Source organism: Stenella coeruleoalba, assembly GCF_951394435.1.
Source record: "Stenella coeruleoalba genome assembly, chromosome: 19".
Lineage (NCBI taxonomy): Eukaryota > Metazoa > Chordata > Mammalia > Artiodactyla > Delphinidae > Stenella > Stenella coeruleoalba.
This window is the reverse complement of record NC_137165.1, coordinates 9,388,269-9,409,056: the sequence shown is the minus strand read 5'-3', so window position 1 is coordinate 9,409,056 and position 20,788 is coordinate 9,388,269. Positions and strand designations below refer to the sequence as shown.

The 20,788-nt window shown below is 53.5% G+C and overlaps 1 protein-coding gene across 2 annotated transcripts; it reads left to right on the top strand.

The window, feature by feature from the left end:
• The first annotated feature begins 180 nt into the window (after window positions 1-180).
• On the top strand, window positions 181-20,484 carry POLR2A (RNA polymerase II subunit A). 2 transcript variants are annotated; one of them, XM_079906031.1, is made up of 29 exons: window positions 181-657; window positions 6,211-6,343; window positions 6,486-6,622; window positions 6,716-6,889; window positions 7,082-7,363; window positions 7,676-7,837; window positions 7,946-8,166; window positions 8,765-8,897; window positions 9,382-9,506; window positions 9,598-9,808; window positions 10,329-10,538; window positions 10,621-10,789; window positions 10,981-11,075; window positions 11,218-11,421; window positions 11,577-11,799; window positions 12,246-12,429; window positions 12,806-12,977; window positions 13,071-13,176; window positions 13,267-13,472; window positions 15,109-15,333; window positions 15,481-15,727; window positions 16,017-16,117; window positions 17,047-17,151; window positions 17,246-17,428; window positions 17,702-17,905; window positions 18,093-18,279; window positions 18,390-18,503; window positions 18,655-18,804; window positions 18,907-20,484. In XM_079906031.1, exons 1-29 carry the CDS (start codon window positions 565-567, stop codon window positions 20,061-20,063), a joined length of 5,913 nt encoding a protein of 1,970 aa, XP_079762157.1. In that variant the 5' UTR covers window positions 181-564; the 3' UTR covers window positions 20,064-20,484. The 2 variants fall into 2 exon arrangements, with proteins under 2 accessions (XP_079762157.1, XP_079762158.1); XM_079906032.1 differs by lacking the exon at window positions 181-657 and adding an exon at window positions 1,017-1,228.
• Window positions 20,485-20,788: the final 304 nt, after the last annotated feature.

Genomic DNA, 20,788 nt, shown 5'->3' with positions numbered 1-20,788 from the left:
GGTGACCCAGCCAGGGAGCCGGGGAGGGAGGAACAACGACGCGAGCGCGCGCCCCGTGCACGCCGGCGCAGTCGACCCCGTAGCGCAAGGGAGGGCGGGAAAGGAAGGGGCGGGGGAATGCCAGGGCGAATCTATAAAGGGCGTCATCCGGCCAGCTCGCTCCTCAGAAGCGCCGAGAGCGCGGCCAGGACGGTTGGAGAAGAAGGCGGCTCCCGGAAGGGGGAGAGACAAACTGCCGTAACCTCTGCCGTTCAGGAGCCCGGTTACTTATTTATTCGTTACCCTTTTTCTTCTTCCTCCCCCAGAACCTTTTCCTTTCCCTTCCTCTTTTTATTTTCTTTTTGGGAGACGAAAAATCTCCGGAAAGGCGGAGGAGAGCTCCTTTCGCCCCTTTTCGTTTCCCCGCCTCCTTTCCTCCCCCACCTTTTCCTCCTCCGGCTTTTTCCTCCCAACTCGGGGAGGTCCTTCCCGGCGGCCGCCCCGACAGGGTCTGAGCGCCTAGGTGCAGGCGGCGCAGGCTTTTTGTAGTGAGGTTTGCGCCTGCGCAGCGCGCCTGCCTCCGCGATGCATGGGGGTGGCCCCCCCTCCGGGGACAGCGCATGCCCGCTGCGCACCATCAAGAGAGTGCAGTTCGGAGTCCTCAGTCCGGATGAACTGGTAAGCGGCTCTGCCCTCTCACTCCTCCTCCCGCCCGCCTGGCGGGCGGGGCTTGACGGCCGCCGTGGAAACTTGGCGCTTTTCCCTGCCCAAAGGACAGGCGGGGAGGATGGGTCAGCGGCGCCAAGGCAGTGCAGAGTCCAGCCTCGCGGCCAACGAGAATTAAATTTTCCTAGGGGGTCAGCAAGCTTAGCTCTGTGTCCGAGCTGGGGGCCGGGCCGCAGGAGGGGCTGGAGGGTGAGAAGGAGGGCGAGAAGGTTGATTGGCTCCACACCGCAGATACCGACGTTAAGAGATACCACACCAATCTTTTGGGTGAGAAGCCGAGCCCCAGATTTTTTTCCCTCCCCTCTACAGTTATTAACTGAGCACCTGCTACGTGATAGACGTGACAGACGGCGGGGATGCAGAGCTGAAAAAGACAAAGACCCTGCCTTCTAGAGCACTTTCTTTGGGAAGGGTCAGGGGAGACAGACAATAAACACGAATAAATGAATGAACAAGATAATTCAGTTAAGGGCAAGTGCCTTGCAGAAAGTGAAATGGTGTAATGCGATGGAGAGTGACCGAGGTGAGGCTGCTTTAGATGGGGTGGTGTCAGGGTATGGGAAGGCCTGTTTGAGGAGGTGACATTACTCGAATGATGAGAAGCAGCCAGTCTCCTAGACCATAGATTCTAGGTCAGTAGCTTTTCAGGCAGAGGAAAGAGCAAGTGCAAAGTGCCTGAACGAGGGAATAACTTGGTGTGCCTCGGGGGCTGAAAGGTGGCCAGGGTGGCTGGGGTGTAGTGGGTGAGAAAGAGAGTATTAAACCATTCTTGGAGAAGCATGAGGTGGGGCAGTCCAGGTGGGACATTATAAATCATGGTAAGGAATCTGGATTTCATTCTATTTTCAGTAGGAAGTCATTGGAGAATTATAAGCAGGAGAGTGATATCAAGTTTTACATTTTAAAAAAATTACTGCTTTGATGGTCCTGTGAAGAACTGACTGGGGAGGAGAACTGAGAATGGAAGCAGGAAAGATGAGGGAGGAGGGAGAGCTGTTGGCCCTTTGGACGCCTTTGTGGAGCAAACTGGAGGAAGCCAGTGGGCTGGAGAGAATGGAATTGAATGGCTCTGTTTGTGGATGGAGACAAGTTTGCTAGAGGAGGAGGCTCAGCTGTAGGAAAGTTGTGTCAGGAGTTAGAACCTCCCGAACTCAGACCACACCGAATAAATTCCAGATGGGGTTGAGGTTGAAATCTAAAAAACAAAACTGTAAAACACTTGAAAAATGCAGAAGGCTTTTGGGGGCTGATACCAGGGGCAGAAACCCTTAACCTTCTCTAACCCAAGTCTTGATTTTACTTCATAGCTGGTCAGTACCTGAAAGGATTAGTTTTTCTCTTTCTTGTTTCCTCAGTAGAATGTAAATTTCACGAGTGACTTTGTATTCACTTCTTTCTCCAGCATCTCAAATAGTGCCTGGCACATAAGAGGCATGTACTAAAAGTTGCTTGAATTAAATGAGTGAAGGAAATAATTGTACAGGTACATAAAGATACATGTGGAAGGATTTTTATTTCAACATTGTGTGAAATTATAAATCACCTAATTATTTATTAGTAAGGATTCTATTGAATAACTCAGGGTTTATTACAATAGAACAAGACCTTCCCAGTAGGTTAAACCCCCTGATCCCCTGTGCCCAAACTGCTGAGGCACCGCAGCAAACTCACAGGGGCCCAGTGAGAGATTTTAAATTTTTAAGAGAAGCACGGAAGCACAGCTGCGTTTGCCTGATGCCCTGGGAACTACTAGGTTGGGCAGTTCCCTTTCAGCATTAGGTGGCGCCAGAGCCCTTTTGATGACGTCATATCTTTGTGAAGCTGGGTTTTTAGCAGTTGCTAAATACTGGGCAAAAATCAGTGTAAAGCAAGAGATAAGAGTGGTGCTGGGGTGTGGATAAGGCCAAGAAGAGTTAGAGAATACTTATAAAGAGGTGACATTTGAACTGGGTCTTAAAAATGAATAGAAGTTTGCTGGAAAGGCGGGCAGGGGAAGAAAAGGAATTTTGAGGAATCTCTTGTGGCTGGAGCATAAATATTGAGGACGGGGGACCTTGGGTGTCTAACCTGTTATCACGTGGGCAGTGAGAACCAGTGTTTGGATGAAGGATTGGGGGCTAAAGTAGTTTGTGTATAATTCAAAGTATAACTTATGGTAGAGGGTTAGTCCAGAACATTCCAGGACAGCCCCTGGTCCAGTCTCAGTGCCCAGAAGCAGAGGGAGTCCTTAGAAGGTGGCTGGCTTGGTGAGCATGGACTTGGAGCAGAGGGGAGTGAAATGCTTTGAGTGTTGTTCTCCTTAGGCCTCTCTAGTGACTCTTCTGGCTGCCAGATTCAGGTCTGCGCCTGCTCTTGTGTGTTTCATTCAAGGTGAGCAAACCCCCTCTTTGTGCTTCTCATCAGACACGATGCAGCTGATGGGGTTCCAGCTTTGTGAATTTAGTCACCACAGGCCTGTCTCCTTGAGATTTCATCAGGTCATCTTGATGAGCGTGGTGGAAGTTCGGAACCTCTTAGCCTTGCACCTGTAGACCATTTTGGTTTCTACCCAGCAGTGACTAATTAGATCCATTATGAGATGATTATTGGTTTGACTGTAAGGGAACAACCTTCTATCTCTTTTCAAGTTCTTTTTTTTTCTTTTTATCGAGGTCTTCGAGGGCACTTCCCTGCAGTGGAGGGTCCTAAGGCAGTTTAGTTCAGTTTAACAAACAATTATTGAGAGCCATCGGGTCCAGGGTGATAGGGGAATGCTACCTGCCTGAGAGATGCTTATAATCTATGGGGAAGACAAACCCCAGTGGGTCATTTCATTGCATTATGAGATTTGCAGTGATGGAGGGATTATGGAAGCACAGAGTGGGGCTCACCAGTCTGGCTCGTGAGGCTGTGGAAAGGCTTCTTGGAAGAAGCAGTGCCTGAGCTGAGTCTTCAGATAGCAGTTTGTCTTGTGGGGAGGGCATCCCAAGCAGAGATACAAAGACCCCAAGTAGTGGAGCACATATGCTGGGTAATAGGGGGGCTGCTGGGGAGTCAGCTACTGATGTGGAGGAAGAAAGGAAGGTGGAAACGTCATAAAACTCTTTGTAAGCCATCCTGCTGAATTTGGATATCATTCTGAGAACAAGAGGGTATGAAGATTAGATTTCCAAATTAGAAAGAGCACCCTGATCATAGTATGGCTGGGTAGGAGAGAAGGGCTGGTGACCCACGGAACGCTTGGATACATACTACAAAGGACAGGCCTGAGCTAGGGCAGTGGGCGTAGGGATGGAGAAAAGGGGCAAGATTTAAGAACTGTTTGTTCAGGAGGTAAAATAACCTGTACATGGGCTTCCCTGGTGGTGCAGTGGTTGGGAGTCCGCCTGCCGATGCAGGGGACGCGGGCTCGTGCCCCGGTCCAGGAGGATCCCACATGCCGCGGAGTGGCTGGGCCCGTGAGCCATGGCCGCTGAGCCTGCGCGTCTGGAGCCTGTGCTCTGCAACGGGAGAGGCCACGACAGGCCCGCGTACCGCAAAAAATAACCTGTATTTGGTGAATGATTGGATAATAACAGCTGTCATATATTGAACACCTATTCCATCTTGGGTTTCAGCAGGTTAATTAAATCCTTAATGGTTATATAGATGATAAGTGATAGAACTTGAATTGCAAATTAGAGGTCTCTGACTCCAGGCCATGCTTGTTCCACTGCTTTATGACTGTGGGTAAGGAAGGGTAAGTGTTGGTTTCTGACTTGAGTTCCACTACCTTAGATGGGGACTAAAGGAAAAGGAGAGATTTTTGTGGAGAAGGGAGTTTGTTTTTAGACATGTTGGATTTGATTTATCAGGGGGATATCTACAGGGGGTTCAGTAGGTGGTTTAGTATGTTAATCCGAAGTCCAGAAGAAAGGTGAGGCCTGGAGGGTAGAGATTTGTTGTGAGTAAATAGTGAGAATCATGGCATAGCATTTGGGTGTGATGAGAAGTGTGGATGCGCTAAAACCTTGGGGAGTGGCAGTGTTTAAGGAGCAGACCAAGGCACCCCTTCCCCTTTGGAGCCGTAAGTTTGTTTTCTCTGTCTGTGAGTCTGTTTCTGTTTTGTAAATAAGTTCATTTGTATCATGTTTTAGATTCCACATGTAAGTGATGTCATATGATACTTGTCTTTGACTTCACTTAGTATCATAATCCCTAGGTTCATCCATGTTGCTGCAAATGGCATTATTTCGCTCTATTTTGTGGCTGAGTGGTATTCTGTTGTATATATGTACCACATCTCCTTTATCCATTCATCTGTCAATGGGCATTTAGGTTGCTTCCACGTCCTGGCTATTGTAAATAGTGCTGCTTCAAATCCTGGAGTTGAAGTAATTGTTTCTGCTGCAGTGTAGTAGAATGGGGTGAGCATGTGTTTGGGATCGCAGCGGGGGCGGGGGGGTTGACGTCTGCAGGCTCCTTGAGATTGAGGCCTTGGGCAGTCACTTTACACAGCCTCAGGTTTCTCACGTCTAAGAGACAGGAATTCACTCCTAGACGGTTAGTGGTTAGGGTAAGAGGAACAGGTACGTTTGGTACCTGGCATGAAGTTGACACTCAGATAGAAGCTTTTATTAAATTCTTCTAAGGTCTTCTCTCTGGAAGTTTAGCGGACCAAAGCTTAACTAATTTTAAAGTTCTTGGTTTTCAGTGTGTGAAAAGATGCCAAAGCTTTCCTTGAACAGCCTTTAGCTCAGAGCAGAAATCTCTTCTCCAAGTTGTACCTACTTCTGAGCCCGTCCTTCCCTCCCTTTCCTCCACTGAATTGGTCCCACTGAGTCCTGGCTCCACCTTGCCCAGGATTCCGGCCCTTGGCTCTGCCTCCATCTCTTGAGGCTCCAGGGTTCACTTCTGCTCCAGATAATTTTCAACAACCTCTGCTCTAGCGCCCCCCTCTCCTGTTCTGTCCTAAAATATCTGAACATGGAAGGGTTCAGGTTGACCCAGGCCCTTGAGAAGGAGGAGGTGACAAGGATGGGGGCAAAGAGTGCCTAACTTTAGGAGCATGTCTTGGGCAGAGCACTTGGGCTGTCATGATGAGGGTGCCTTACAGGGAGGTTCTGGCCTTGATTTCAGCTTTGGGAAAGAAACAAGGCATTGAATTTTTCCCTCTTGAAACAACTTTTATTTCTTTTGCTGTTAAATTCTGTAGATGACAGTGACCTAGAATTCAACCCAGTAGGATATCCAGGGTTCAAGTCCTAGAGGTAGGTGACGTGTACGGAGCCCAGAGTTGACCACACACTAGTCTGAACGCCCCCTCCCGCTCAGACAGTGACTGGAACGAGCTTTTGACTTGCGATACTTGACTTTGGCATTTCCACAGTCAGATATCACACACGCTGACCCCCATTTCCCTCGCTTCAGGCTAAACCTGCTTAGTTCTTCTGTAAGTAGTTTGGGGTTTTTAAAGGCCTTAGTACAGAGCTCCTCAGCCACGAAGTCTGGAAACTAGGAATTCTATTTAGCCTTTCTTTGCTGCAGAAACGAATGTCTGTGACAGAGGGCGGCATCAAATACCCAGAGACCACCGAGGGAGGCCGCCCCAAGCTTGGGGGGCTGATGGATCCGAGGCAGGGGGTGATTGAGAGGACTGGCCGCTGCCAAACCTGTGCAGGTGAGCGCTGGGGGCCGGCACAGGACCCTAGAGGGAGGGAGAGGCTTGTCCTTACAGAAAGCCAGGACTGGGGGTGGACACCTGCAAACCTGGTCTCTGAGGTGAGTGCTGGGAGGAAAGTGTTGTATGTGTGTTCCCACAGGAAACATGACAGAGTGTCCTGGCCACTTTGGCCACATTGAGCTGGCCAAACCTGTGTTCCATGTCGGCTTCCTGGTCAAGACAATGAAAGTTTTGCGCTGCGTCTGCTTCTTCTGCTCCAAATTGCTTGTGGACTCTGTGAGTGGGAGATGGGCTCTGGCCTGGGGAAGGGGTTGCTGGGGGGTGGGCAGGGGAGCAGCCCCAACTGACCCCTCTCTGCTCTGTCCACAGAACAACCCAAAGATCAAGGACATTTTGGCTAAGTCCAAGGGGCAGCCCAAGAAACGGCTCACACACGTCTATGACCTCTGCAAGGGCAAAAACATCTGCGAGGGCGGGGAGGAGATGGACAACAAGTTCGGTGTGGAGCAGCCTGAGGGCGATGAGGATTTGACCAAAGAAAAGGTAGCCGGGGCTGCCCAGACTCTTGGGAGGGGGTGAGGGCTGGTCCCAGAGGCCCGGAGGGAAGAAGATGGGGAGGCAGTGGAAGCAGCAGGAGCCCGAAGGTCACAGAAGAGCGGGAGGGGCGGCCCGGCCAGGTGTTGGGGGAGAAGGCCCGGCCTCTGCGCTCTGATGGCCCCTCTGTCTCCTTGGAAGGGCCACGGCGGCTGTGGGCGGTACCAGCCCCGGATCCGGCGCTCCGGCCTGGAGCTGTACGCAGAGTGGAAGCACGTCAACGAGGACTCTCAGGAGAAGAAGATCCTGCTGAGTCCTGAGCGGGTGCACGAGATCTTCAAACGCATCTCAGATGAGGAGTGCTTCGTCCTGGGCATGGAGCCTCGCTACGCCCGGCCCGAGTGGATGATTGTCACTGTGCTGCCCGTGCCCCCGCTCTCCGTGCGGCCTGCTGTTGTGATGCAGGGCTCTGCCCGCAACCAGGTCAGCGCCTGCAGGGCCCTGCCGCTCAGCTAGGCCAGGTGTCCGCACGGAGGGAGGCCGGTGGCGGGGACGAAGGCATGCGAGGGTGACGGACAGGTCACCTGGGCCTGAAGGTACCCTGCCGCTTGCTGGCTATGTGAGCCCCTTAAGGAGGTTAGAGCTCACAAAGGTGCTTGTGGATCTGTGAACCGAGAGCCCAGAGCTGCTTCCCAGGGTGGTGTGAAGGGAGGGTGAGAGGCACCGCGTGCTGGCACATGCAGACTGAGCGCTCAGGGTTGGCTGGATTGTGATGCTTCTGACTTCCTGCCTCAGGATGACCTGACACACAAACTGGCCGACATCGTGAAGATCAACAATCAGCTTCGGCGCAACGAGCAGAACGGCGCGGCCGCGCATGTCATCGCTGAGGACGTGAAGCTCCTCCAGTTCCACGTGGCCACCATGGTGGACAACGAGCTGCCTGGCTTGCCTCGTGTGAGTGGACAGGCTCCCTGTGCCCTACGCCTGGAGGAAAGGGGAGGGCGCCCGGCTGGGGGCCGGTGCTGACTGCGGGGGTGCCCCCCACCCTGCGTTTCCTCACAGGCCATGCAGAAGTCTGGGCGTCCCCTCAAGTCCCTGAAGCAGCGGTTGAAGGGCAAGGAAGGCCGTGTGCGTGGGAACCTGATGGGCAAGCGGGTGGACTTCTCGGCCCGCACTGTCATCACCCCCGACCCCAACCTCTCCATTGACCAGGTTGGCGTGCCTCGCTCCATTGCCGCCAATATGACCTTTGCGGAGATCGTCACCCCCTTCAACATTGACAGGTGTGCTCAGTTCAGAAGCCCTGCATGGAGGGGTCGGGGAGGGTGGGGGGAATGGGCTCGGAGCAAGAAGGAGAGAGTGTTGAACTTTATTGTTATTATCATCATTATGTTTTTTTAACTTTATTTTTGGCTGTGTTGGGTCTTCGTTGCTGCATGCAGGCTTTCTCTAGTTGCGACGAGCGGGGGCTTCTCTTCATTGCGGCGCGCGGGCTTCTCATTGCGGTGGCTCCTCTTGTTGCGGGAGCACGGGCTCTGGGTGTGCGGGCTTTCTCTAGTTGCAGCATGCAGGCTCAGTAGTTGCAGTATGCGGGCCCTAGAACACGTGGGCTTCAGTAGTTGTGGCACACGGGCTCTAGGGCACACGGGCTCAGTAGTTGTGGCGCACGGGCCTAATTGCTTCACGGCATGTGGGATCTTCCCAGACCAGGGATCAAACCCATGTCCCCTGCATTGGCAGGCGGATTCTTAACCACTGTACCACCAGGGAAGTCCCAAGTGTCGAAGTTTAGAAGTTTGGGTCACTTGGGGCTTTGGGGTGAGGGTGGCAACAAGGGATTTTTGGGAAGCATTTTGTTCATTGCATCCCTTTCCTTCCTAGACTTCAGGAACTAGTGCGCAGGGGGAACAGCCAGTACCCAGGGGCCAAGTACATCATCCGGGACAACGGTGATCGCATTGACCTGCGTTTCCACCCCAAACCCAGTGACCTTCACCTGCAGACTGGCTATAAGGCATGTGTAATAGGCCAGGGCCTCTCTTACCTGAGCAGGAAGCTTTTTGGACTGGGGGCCAGCTGGAGTGGGCCGTCTGAGGCTGTCCTGTTCATTAGAATCCAAGCTTAAGAGACTCCTGCTGTCCTAGGCAAGCCTGTAGCTGCCAGCCCCTGGCATTCAAGGTGGGGGTCACGTAAACCCACGGGCAGCAAGAGGGACACAGGGCAGAAAGAGATCCGGGGGGAACAGAGCAGAAGGCTTCACGCTCAGAGTCTCTCACGGTCTTTCCCAGCTGAGTTCCCTGAGGTTTGGGGACTACGTCTTCGTTTTCTCTGATAGCCTGGAATCTAGCCCAGGGCCTGGCCCAAAGCTGGTGGTTGATAAGCGTTTCAAGTGAAATAACACCACAGTGTCGTCTGTTTCAAAGCATCTTAGGTCTCCTATCACTTCATTCTTAGCATACCTCCTTCACTGAGGTTTTTCCCACACCTCACCTCCTTAGGTGGAACGGCACATGTGCGATGGGGACATTGTTATCTTCAACCGGCAGCCAACTTTGCACAAAATGTCCATGATGGGACATCGGGTTCGCATCCTGCCCTGGTCTACTTTTCGCTTGAATCTTAGGTCAGTCCGTCGGCTGGGGCTGGGCGGGGCTGGGCTGCTCCCTGGGTCTCACTGCGGCATCTTTCCAACTCACTTTCCTCTTTGACTACAGTGTGACAACTCCATACAATGCCGATTTTGATGGGGATGAGATGAACTTGCACCTGCCACAGTCCCTGGAGACACGGGCTGAGATCCAGGAGCTCGCCATGGTGCCACGCATGATTGTCACCCCCCAGAGCAATCGCCCGGTTATGGGCATTGTGCAGGACACGCTGACCGCAGTGCGCAAATTCACCAAGAGGGACGTTTTCCTGGAGCGGGTGTGTGGTCCCTGGCTGGGGGAAACCTGGCCTGGGTGGGCAGGGGCCCAGCACAGCAAGGATGGGGGGAGGAGCAGTGACTTATGCCCTGACTTCCTCTGCACTGACTGTATGTGAGACAGCAGAAGGAAAGGGAGTGAGCAAAGATCGAGGCCAAAAACGGTGTATGGCTTTAGCTCCCCATTTAATTCCTCAAAATGTCATGTAATTTTAGGTATCACCTGGAAAGTAAAGGCGAAGAAAAATAAGACTTTGTTGAAGTTCTGTTTATTTCTTTTTTACTTTCTCTTTGTTTCCTAATTATTAAAAGTAATTTGTACTTACTGTTAAAAGAAAAAGCAATCCCAAAGTCTCACTATCACAGTTAAGTTTTTAGTAAAAGTTTGGAAAACACTTTTCTTGCCATCCCTTTGCCTTCAAAGTCTGGCTTTCCCCTTGGGGCAATGAGGCCTCCCCTGACATTCCCAAGAGGTGAGACCTCCAGTTCTGACTTCTTGTCTTTCTTGCTCTTTTTCTCCAGGGGGAGGTGATGAACCTCCTGATGTTCCTGTCCACGTGGGACGGCAAGGTCCCACAGCCAGCCATCCTGAAGCCCCGGCCCCTGTGGACAGGGAAGCAGATCTTCTCCCTCATCATACCCGGCCACATCAACTGTATCCGCACCCACAGCACCCATCCCGATGATGAGGATAGTGGTCCTTACAAGCACATCTCTCCTGGGGACACCAAGGTAGGGCCTGGCTTCTGGTTGTGTGGGGAAGGGCTTTGGACATGGAAGCCACAGCAGGGGCTGTGAATGGTGCTCTCTGCAGGTGGTGGTGGAGAACGGGGAGCTGATCATGGGCATCCTGTGTAAGAAGTCTTTGGGCACATCAGCTGGCTCCCTGGTCCACATCTCTTACCTAGAGATGGGTCATGACATCACCCGCCTTTTCTACTCCAACATTCAGACTGTCATTAACAACTGGCTCCTCATTGAGGGTAAGCCTAGGGGCTCTACCACATCCTCTGTAAATCCTGTGTCCATCTCACTTCTTACTGCTCTTCTTCCATCCCTTTCTCTTCCCCCCCTTGGATTTGGTGTCCCTCTATCTACTCTCTTGGCTGTGATTCCATCCCATGTTTCTTGGGAGTCCAAAGAAGGTGTTGCTGATGCTTCTCTTTATTTCTAGGTCATACCATTGGCATTGGGGACTCCATTGCTGATTCTAAGACTTACCAAGACATTCAGAACACTATTAAGAAGGCCAAGCAGGATGTAATAGAGGTGAGAGGGAAGGCTGGGCAAAGACTGAATAAGAGGCTCTCAGTGGCTTTGAACTGAGTGAAGGGGACATTGGGATTGGAGAGACGGGGACCAGAAGACACTGACGTCTCCCTGAGAACGCAGCCTGCTCCTGTGCACCCAGGTCATTGAGAAGGCGCATAACAACGAGCTGGAGCCCACCCCGGGGAACACTTTGCGGCAGACCTTTGAGAACCAGGTGAACCGCATTCTCAACGATGCCCGAGACAAGACTGGCTCCTCTGCCCAGAAATCCCTGTCTGAATACAACAACTTTAAGTCAATGGTGGTGTCCGGGGCTAAAGGTTCCAAGATCAACATCTCCCAGGTGGGGAGCCTTGTCTTTCCAGAACTGGGGCCACACTGAAGGTGGGGAGGAGGAGGGAAGGGGTGTGCTGCTGGGGGGGTTGGGGGAAAAGTATGGGGAACACGTATTCTCAAGGCAGAGGGAGTTGGATGCACCACACCTTTTCTGTTCCCCAGGTCATTGCTGTCGTCGGGCAGCAGAACGTGGAGGGCAAGCGGATCCCGTTTGGGTTCAAGCACCGGACTCTGCCTCACTTCATCAAAGATGACTATGGGCCTGAGAGCCGTGGCTTCGTGGAGAACTCCTACCTGGCCGGCCTCACGCCCACCGAGTTCTTCTTCCATGCCATGGGGGGTCGTGAGGGGCTCATCGACACAGCTGTCAAGACTGCTGAGACTGGTGAGGACTTTGGATCCAGGGCCCTTCCACGGGCTGGTCCCAGAGAGGACCGCAGGCAGAGAAGCCCCTGGGGAGTTTGAGTGGGGTTCTCAGGCTAAAGTCTTCTATCCCCAGAGAAGTAATTTTGCCCTTTGTGGAAAGAATAGAGACTAAAGATCAAGAGTTAGGCAAATAGTCTTGTTCTGGTTGCCATGCAGCATTCCATGATGCAGGGCTAGAGCCTCAGGGTCTCTGCTCCTGACCTGTCACATGGACGGTGTTTCCTAGGGGTCTCTACTGGACCCTGGGTCCGTCTGGTGATGGGCATGGCTTTCATTGAGAGGCCTTGGGGATGAGAGGCTACTAGCTGGCTCTCCTGAGGACCAGAGTGGCCAGCAGGTCTTGTCCTGAGACAGGGAGGCTCCTCTTCTTGCTCTGGGTCCCTCAGTTGATTCCCTGCCCCTCAGGATACATCCAGCGGCGGCTGATCAAATCCATGGAGTCGGTGATGGTGAAGTATGACGCCACCGTGCGAAACTCCATCAATCAGGTGGTACAGCTGCGCTATGGTGAAGACGGCCTGGCGGGCGAGAGCGTTGAGTTCCAGAACCTGGCTACCCTCAAGCCTTCCAACAAGGCTTTCGAGAAGAAGTGAGAAGGCGGCAGGCGGGTGGTTCTTGCCCCTGGGCTCAGGGCCAGAGTGGTAGGGGTTCTCCTCCCCCCGCACAGTGAGATCACCTGGACCGTGTCCTGCAGTGGACCTTATACCGCCCCTTCCCCACCCATCTGGCAGCAGCTGCAAGATGGGAGAGGACGGATGGAGACCAGATTTGAGACCCGCCCCCACTTTGTACAGAGGGGTGAGCGTAAGCTCAGGTGCCATTGCACATCCTTGGGTCTGGATCTTTTGTTTCCCCACCCAGGATTATTCACAGCCCTGTTCCTGTGGGCTGCAGACCTCAGGAGCCTCACACTGTTCCTTGATCAGGGCCCTCCTGCCCCTTGACTCCACCCCTGTCACCTGCAGGTTCCGCTTTGATTATACCAATGAGAGGGCCCTGCGGCGCACCCTGCAGGAGGATGTGGTGAAGGACGTGCTGAGCAATGCACACATTCAGAACGAGCTGGAGCGAGAATTTGAGCGGATGCGTGAGGACAGGGAGGTGCTCAGGGTCATCTTCCCAACTGGTGACAGCAAGGTGTGTGTGGGTGGGAAGGGCTGGGCTGGAGAAGTGCTGGCCCTGCATGGCTGGCCCTGACTTGGGGTCCTGCCTCCGTCCCTCCTGCCTCAGGTTGTCCTCCCCTGTAACCTGCTGCGCATGATCTGGAACGCTCAGAAGATCTTCCACATCAACCCTCGCCTTCCCTCTGACCTGCACCCCATCAAGGTGGTAGAGGGTGAGTACCTGCTTCAGGACCACCAGGCCAGGCAGGCTCTGCTAGCAGCGTCCTGGTCTACAACCTCTTCATCCCTCGTTTGGCCCTTAGGTGTCAAGGAGCTGAGCAAGAAGCTGGTGATTGTGAATGGGGACGACCCGCTGAGCCGGCAGGCCCAGGAGAACGCCACCCTGCTCTTCAACATCCACCTGCGGTCCACGCTGTGCTCCCGCCGCATGGCCGAGGAGTTTCGGCTCAGCGGAGAGGCCTTCGACTGGCTGCTCGGAGAGATCGAGTCCAAGTTCAACCAAGCCATTGTGAGTGTTGTACTCCTCACCCCAGCCTTGGTCCTCTGCTCTGATCTATTGATTTCTCTGGGCTCTGAGAACAGCCCACCTCTGCCCATAACTGCATAATAATAGATCTCATTCATTGAGACACTGCTGTGAACCAAGTCCTGTGTTGGAGGCTTTATACCTTTATTCCTTAGCAGTCCTAAGAAGACCCTAGTAGGGGGGAGGGGCTGTTAGTCCCATGTTGCAGAGACAAAAAGTGAACCTTGAAGAGGCAAACACATGAAAAGATGCTCAGTATCAGTAGCCGTCAGGGGAATGTAGTTCAAAACCACGATGAGATACCACTTCATGCTCCCTAGGGTGACTAGAAAAAAACAAGTGTTGGCGAGGACGTAGAGAAATTGGAGCTCTCATACACTGCTGCTGGGAATGTTGCAACTGCTTTGGAGAACAGTCTGGCCGTTTCTCAAAAGTTTAAACATAGAGTTACCATATGACCCAGCAATTTCACTCCTAGGAATATGCCCAAGAGAATTGGAAGCACACGTCCACACAAAAACCCATACACAGATGTTCGGAGCAGTATTTTTCATAATAGCCAAGCAGTGGAAACAACCGAAATGTTCATCCGTTGATGAAGGATGAACAAGATAAGGGAATATTATGCTGTGGTAAAAAGTAATGAGCTGTCAAACCATAAAAAGACAGTGATCAACTTTAAACAGTATTACTAAGTAAAGAAGCCAGTCTGAAAAGGCTACATACTGTATGATTCCAATTAAAAGATTAAATTTTGGGGACTTCCATGGCGGTCCAGTGGTTAAGACTTCGCACTTCACTGCAGGGGGTGTGGGTTCGATCCCTGGTCAGGAGCTAAGATCCTACATGCCTTGTGGCCAGAAACCAAAATGTAAAACAAAAGCAATATTGTAACAAATTCAAAAAAGACTTTAAAAATGGTCCATGTCAAAAAAAAAGTCTTTAAAAAAAAAAAGATTAAATTTTATGGTATGTGATTATATCTCAATTAAAATAATGCATTGCGGGGGACTTCGCTGGTGGCTCAGTTGTTAAGAATCCGGCTGCCAACGCAGGGGTCACGGGTGTGAGCTCTGGTGCAGGAAGATCCCACATGGCACAGAGCAACTAAGCCCGTGCGCCACAACTACTGAAGCCCGCGCACCTAGAGCCCGTGCTCCGCAACGAGAGAAGCCACCGCAGTGAGAAGCCCGCGCACCGCAACGAAGAGTTGCCCCCGCTCACTGTAACTAGAGAAAGCCCACGTGCAGCAACAAAGACCCAACACAGCCAAAAATAAATAATTTTTAAAAATTTATTAAAAAAAAATGCATTGGGGAGCTTCCCACTTAGAAGACTATCAGCAAATGAATATTCGCCCTGTGACTCTAGCACACAGCACTTTTAGAAATGTGGGGTTTAGATGACATAGTCCCTATTCCTGGGTGTGCAGCACATCTGGGGCTGAATGGCGGGTGTAGATTGAAATGCCGTCTGAGGAAGGGGATGATCAAATAAGACTGATTTGTTTAAATCTCTGCCTTTTCTAAACACCTCTGCCCAGCCCTGACATGTCTCACTCTCACTCACCAGTGGGGAGGGATTTGCTCTTCTGAGGCCAGCTCTTCTTACTCCCCAGGCCCATCCTGGGGAAATGGTGGGAGCTCTGGCTGCACAGTCCCTTGGAGAACCTGCCACCCAGATGACTCTGAACACCTTCCACTATGCTGGTGTGTCCGCCAAGAATGTGACACTGGGTGTGCCCCGACTTAAGGAGCTCATCAACATTTCCAAGAAGCCAAAGACCCCCTCACTTACTGTCTTCCTGCTGGGCCAGTCTGCTCGAGATGCTGAGAGAGCCAAGGTGCGGCTTAGGGTAACGGGCTTCCTGGCAGGAGGAGGAGGGGACTCCTTCCCTTAAGTAAAGGGTTTGGCAGTCCCTCTGCAGGTGGCTTTGAAGAGGCCTTTGGAGCCACCCAAATGCCTGTCACGAATCCCTTTTTTTCCCCAGGATATTCTGTGCCGCCTGGAACATACAACGCTGAGGAAGGTGACTGCCAACACGGCCATCTACTATGACCCCAACCCCCAGAGCACGGTGGTGGCAGAGGATCAGGAGTGGGTGAATGTCTACTATGAGATGCCTGACTTTGATGTGGCCCGAATCTCCCCCTGGCTTTTGCGGGTGGAGCTGGACCGGAAGCACATGACTGATCGGAAGCTGACCATGGAGCAGATTGCCGAGAAGATCAATGCTGGTGAGGCTGGGGGTCCTGCCTAGGCCCCTGCCCGCCCTGTCCTGTCCCTGTGCTCGTCCCAGACAAGGCGCCCACACCCACCACCTTCCACTCACTGGTTCTGCTCCTCCAGGACACCCCTTCTCCAGGTCCCATCTGCACTGCTTTTTCCTTCTCATTGTTTCCCCTCCCTCTTTCTAGAAAGGCTCTGTGGGAAGGAGGGGAAAGCCAAAAGAGAGCCCATATGGGGAGAGCTGCGGACGAGCCGTGAGCAGAAGCAGTCCTGCAGCTGCAGTTCTCATTTTCCCAGGTTTCGGTGATGACTTGAATTGCATCTTTAACGATGATAATGCAGAGAAGCTGGTGCTCCGTATCCGCATCATGAACAGTGATGAAAACAAGATGCAAGAGGTAAACGGGACCCAAGCAGAAATTTATACGTCAGACATAAAAAGCCGATATATCTGGTTCCTGACCAAAGACATTAAAATGAAAGCAGCATTGAGTGCCAGTCACACCACCTAAAGTAGAGATGGGGGGAGGGTGGGTAGCAACGATCTGTAAGAAACGTGAACAGCAGCCATATAGATAAAACAGGCGGTGTTGGGGAATTCTCTGGCCGTCCACTGGTTAGGATTCCGCGCTTTCACTGCCTAAGGTGTAGGTTCAATCCCTGGTCGCGGAACTAAGATCCAGCAAGCTGCGGGGTGCGGCCAAAAAAAAAAGCCCCAAAACAGAGGGTGTTGATTTGGTGGTGTCCCCATAGCCCGGTCACTTGGCTCTCTCCTCCCTGCGGCTCCTGTGTGAGGGCAGGTCGGACAGTAGGAATTGCTGTGTCCTAGGGAAAGTGGTGTGACAGCGGGTGAAACAAGACCCAGGAACATGTTTGACCAGTGATTTCACTCCTGGGCACGGCTCCTAAAAAATTGTTCAGCAGATGTGGATACCTTAATAATACAAACTCAGAACTTACTATTGAACTGGGGGAGAGTAAATAAGAATGTGTGGATACGCATCCATTAGACATCACACGTCAAGGCGTTAGTGGGCGGGCGAATGCTCGGTGAGTGCCAGGACGAGAGCAGAGGTGCTGTGCGCTTTGTTACAGCGCTTGGAGCACGCACAAGAGTGGGAATCGTGTTAAGGTGGTGGAGTGCAGTTGCCTTTTCTGAGGGTTTTTTTTTAAAATACCATCGTAAAAACACGATAGAAAGTAACCTCACTGGAACTGAAGAGAGCAGGTCTGGGCCACACCTGGCTCTCCAGGTCAGGCTGTGGTTTGGGGTGAGGGCGGGGACAGACCTGAGAATCCTAGGAGGGCTGACTCACTCTTGTTGCAGGAAGAAGAGGTGGTGGACAAGATGGATGACGACGTCTTCCTGCGCTGCATCGAGTCCAACATGCTGACAGATATGACCCTGCAGGGCATCGAGCAGATCAGCAAGGTCAGCCGTTCCGTCCCTGCAGCCCATCCAGCCCCTCTTCCCTCCCTCCCCATCCCCACCCGTCCAGCCTGAGCTCGCTCTGCCCCCACCGCAGGTGTACATGCACTTGCCGCAGACGGACAACAAGAAGAAGATCATCATCACAGAGGACGGGGAGTTCAAGGCCTTGCAGGAGTGGATCCTGGAGACGGATGGCGTGAGCCTCATGCGGGTGCTGAGCGAGAAGGACGTGGACCCTGTGCGCACCACGTCCAACGACATCGTGGAGATCTTCACGGTGAGCCCCTCAGAGCCTTCTTCCCTGGTCCCTCTGGCTCAAGGCCCCCCCCGTAGGTCTCAGGCAGTGGTTGGGGTCCGTGCTCTCCCCTCAAGAGGGGGGTTGGTCAGGTGGTTTTATGCCTGAATCCACTTTTGCGTCTGGGCTTCACTGACTCCTGACTGTCCCTCTGTGGATCTGGGTGGTGGTGGCAGCAGGAGGAGAGCAGTTACTCGGTCTTGACCCTTCCCCACCCTTGACCCCCCACCCACACCCCTGCAATCCCCATGCCAGGTGCTGGGCATAGAAGCCGTGCGGAAGGCCCTGGAGCGGGAGCTGTACCACGTCATCTCCTTCGATGGTTCCTACGTCAATTACCGGCACTTGGCTCTCCTGTGTGATACCATGACCTGTCGTGGCCACTTGATGGCCATCACCCGACACGGAGTCAACCGCCAGGATACCGGACCTCTCATGAAGTGCTCCTTTGAGGAAACGGTAATGGCAGAAGTTCTGAGCGGGTGGAAGGAGAGAGAGCAGGGAGGAGGGATTGCTGTGGGAAGAGGGCATCCTCCACTGTGTGTGATGGGCCTCGGTGCGGTTCCATGGCTGGGTGGGTGGCTGTAACAGTGGTGGGACATAGGGGGGCAGGGTCTGACGGCACGCCCCCTCTTCCGAGGTTTAGGTGGATGTGCTTATGGAAGCAGCTGCACATGGAGAGAGCGACCCCATGAAGGGGGTGTCTGAGAACATCATGCTGGGCCAGCTGGCTCCAGCCGGCACTGGCTGTTTTGACCTCCTGCTCGATGCAGAGAAGTGCAAGTATGGCATGGAGATCCCCACCAACATCCCCGGCTTGGGGGCTGCCGGACGTGAGTACGAGGGGCTACGAGGAGGAGGTGGGGCGGTGGGGAGGCTGCACGTGGGCGCGGCGGCCAGTCCCGGGGCTGTTCGTTGTGGGTCACTGTGCGCCTCTCTGCAGCCACCGGCATGTTCTTCGGCTCGGCCCCCAGTCCCATGGGAGGAATTTCTCCAGCCATGACACCCTGGAACCAGGGCGCAACCCCAGCCTACGGCGCCTGGTCCCCCAGTGTTGGTGAGTAGCCAGCCGGGAAGACAGCCCTCTGCGTGGTTCAGAGGGCGGGTGGGCTGGGCTCACGAGGGGTCCCCATGTGGAGATGCTGGGGGCTCTGGGAGTGTGTTGGGCTCCAGCTCTGGTTTTAACTAACGTTTCTCTCATTTCGCAGGGAGCGGGATGACCCCGGGGGCAGCAGGCTTCTCTCCCAGTGCTGCTTCAGATGCCAGTGGCTTCAGCCCTGGTTACTCCCCGGCCTGGTCTCCCACGCCGGGTTCCCCGGGCTCCCCTGGCCCCTCAAGCCCGTATATTCCCTCACCAGGTGAGTTGTCCTTGTCTGTCAAGGCCAAGTTCATTTCCTCCTTGATCTTCCTTCTGGGTGAGTCTTTCCATCGCTTAATGCCTTTCTGCTTCCCTCCCACAGGGGGTGCCATGTCTCCCAGCTACTCCCCGACGTCGCCTGCCTACGAGCCCCGCTCCCCTGGGGGCTACACGCCCCAGAGTCCCTCTTACTCCCCCACTTCACCCTCCTACTCCCCTACGTCTCCATCCTATTCTCCAACCAGCCCCAACTACAGCCCCACGTCGCCCAGCTACTCCCCGACCTCGCCCAGCTACTCCCCGACCTCGCCCAGCTACTCCCCGACCTCACCCAGCTACTCCCCGACCTCGCCCAGCTACTCCCCGACCTCACCCAGCTACTCGCCCACTTCCCCAAGCTACTCGCCCACATCACCCAGCTACTCGCCAACCTCTCCCAGCTATTCGCCCACCTCTCCCAGTTACTCGCCAACTTCACCCAGCTACTCGCCCACCTCACCTAGCTACTCTCCGACATCTCCAAGCTATTCGCCGACGTCACCAAGCTACTCACCAACTTCCCCAAGTTACTCGCCCACCAGCCCTAACTATTCTCCAACCAGTCCCAATTACACCCCGACGTCACCCAGCTATAGCCCAACATCCCCCAGCTACTCACCTACTAGTCCCAACTACACACCAACGAGCCCCAACTACAGCCCAACCTCTCCAAGCTACTCTCCGACCTCACCCAGCTACTCCCCGACCTCACCAAGCTACTCCCCTTCGAGTCCACGATACACACCACAGTCTCCCACCTACACCCCGAGCTCACCCAGCTACAGCCCCAGCTCGCCCAGCTACAGCCCGACTTCACCGAAGTACACCCCAACCAGTCCTTCCTACAGCCCCAGCTCACCGGAGTACACCCCGACCTCTCCCAAGTACTCACCTACCAGCCCGAAATATTCGCCCACCTCCCCCAAGTACTCTCCGACCAGCCCCACCTACTCGCCCACCACTCCAAAATACTCGCCGACGTCTCCTACTTACTCACCAACCTCTCCGGTCTACACCCCAACCTCCCCCAAGTACTCACCCACCAGCCCCACCTACTCGCCCACCTCCCCCAAGTACTCACCCACCAGCCCCACCTACTCGCCCACTTCCCCCAAAGGCTCGACCTACTCGCCCACCTCCCCCGGCTACTCGCCCACCAGCCCCACCTATAGCCTCACCAGCCCAGCCATCAGTCCCGATGACAGTGATGAGGAGAACTGAGGGCGCGCAGTGCGCAGTGGCAGCCGGCTAGGGGAAGAGCGGCTTCAGGGTGTTGTGCAGTCCTCCCTCCCCTGAGGGGCGCGGGCCCCGGTCCAGCTCCCTTGTACATAGCTCCTTGTGACGAAGTTCCCTGTTGAGGTTCTGGTCCCATTTCTGCCGGGGCTTTTGTCTTGTTCTCCACTTGTGCCGTCTCAGAACCCACTCACCTGCAGTGGTGTTCTTCTCGCCCTACCTACCCGAGGCCTGTCCCCAAATCCAGGATCCTCCTTGCCTATGGCTTGATTCGGGAGGTAAAGGATATTTTAATTTTTGGGGGGTAGTTCCTGCTCTGGGTCGTCACATCTGATTCTCCGGAAGAACAAAGTGAAAGCTGCCTTTTGTTTGTTACTTTTTGAATTTGAAATAAAGTTTACTAATTTTGACCAGAAGTGTGGTTGTTGAGTGCTTTATTAGGAGGCAAGAATACTCAGGCCCCTACTCCCTGCCTGGGCTGCTGTTCCATTTGTCATGTTTTAGCTGATCCCTGCTAACGGGGCAGGGGCAGGGGCAGGAAAACGAGCACAGACAGTACATTCACGGAACAAACGCCTACTTCGTGCCAGGCTTTGCTCTGTCCCGGCTTTGTGGTTGAACAGATAGATACAGGCCTTGTCCTGCATTAAAGCAATATTGACATAACATCTTTTTTAACCAATTTTACTGATTATCATAATATGTAATTTAGA

Bases quoted from the DNA above. Each gene is read 5' to 3' on its own strand.
- POLR2A (XM_079906031.1), top strand. From the start codon at position 565: ATGCATGGGGGTGGCCCCCCCTCCGGGGACAGCGCATGCCCGCTGCGC. The intron at 6,890-7,081 runs GTAGCCGGGGCT...TCTCCTTGGAAG, and splicing joins AGGATTTGACCAAAGAAAAG to GGCCACGGCGGCTGTGGGCG. The intron at 17,429-17,701 runs GTGAGCCCCTCA...TCCCCATGCCAG, and splicing joins ACATCGTGGAGATCTTCACG to GTGCTGGGCATAGAAGCCGT.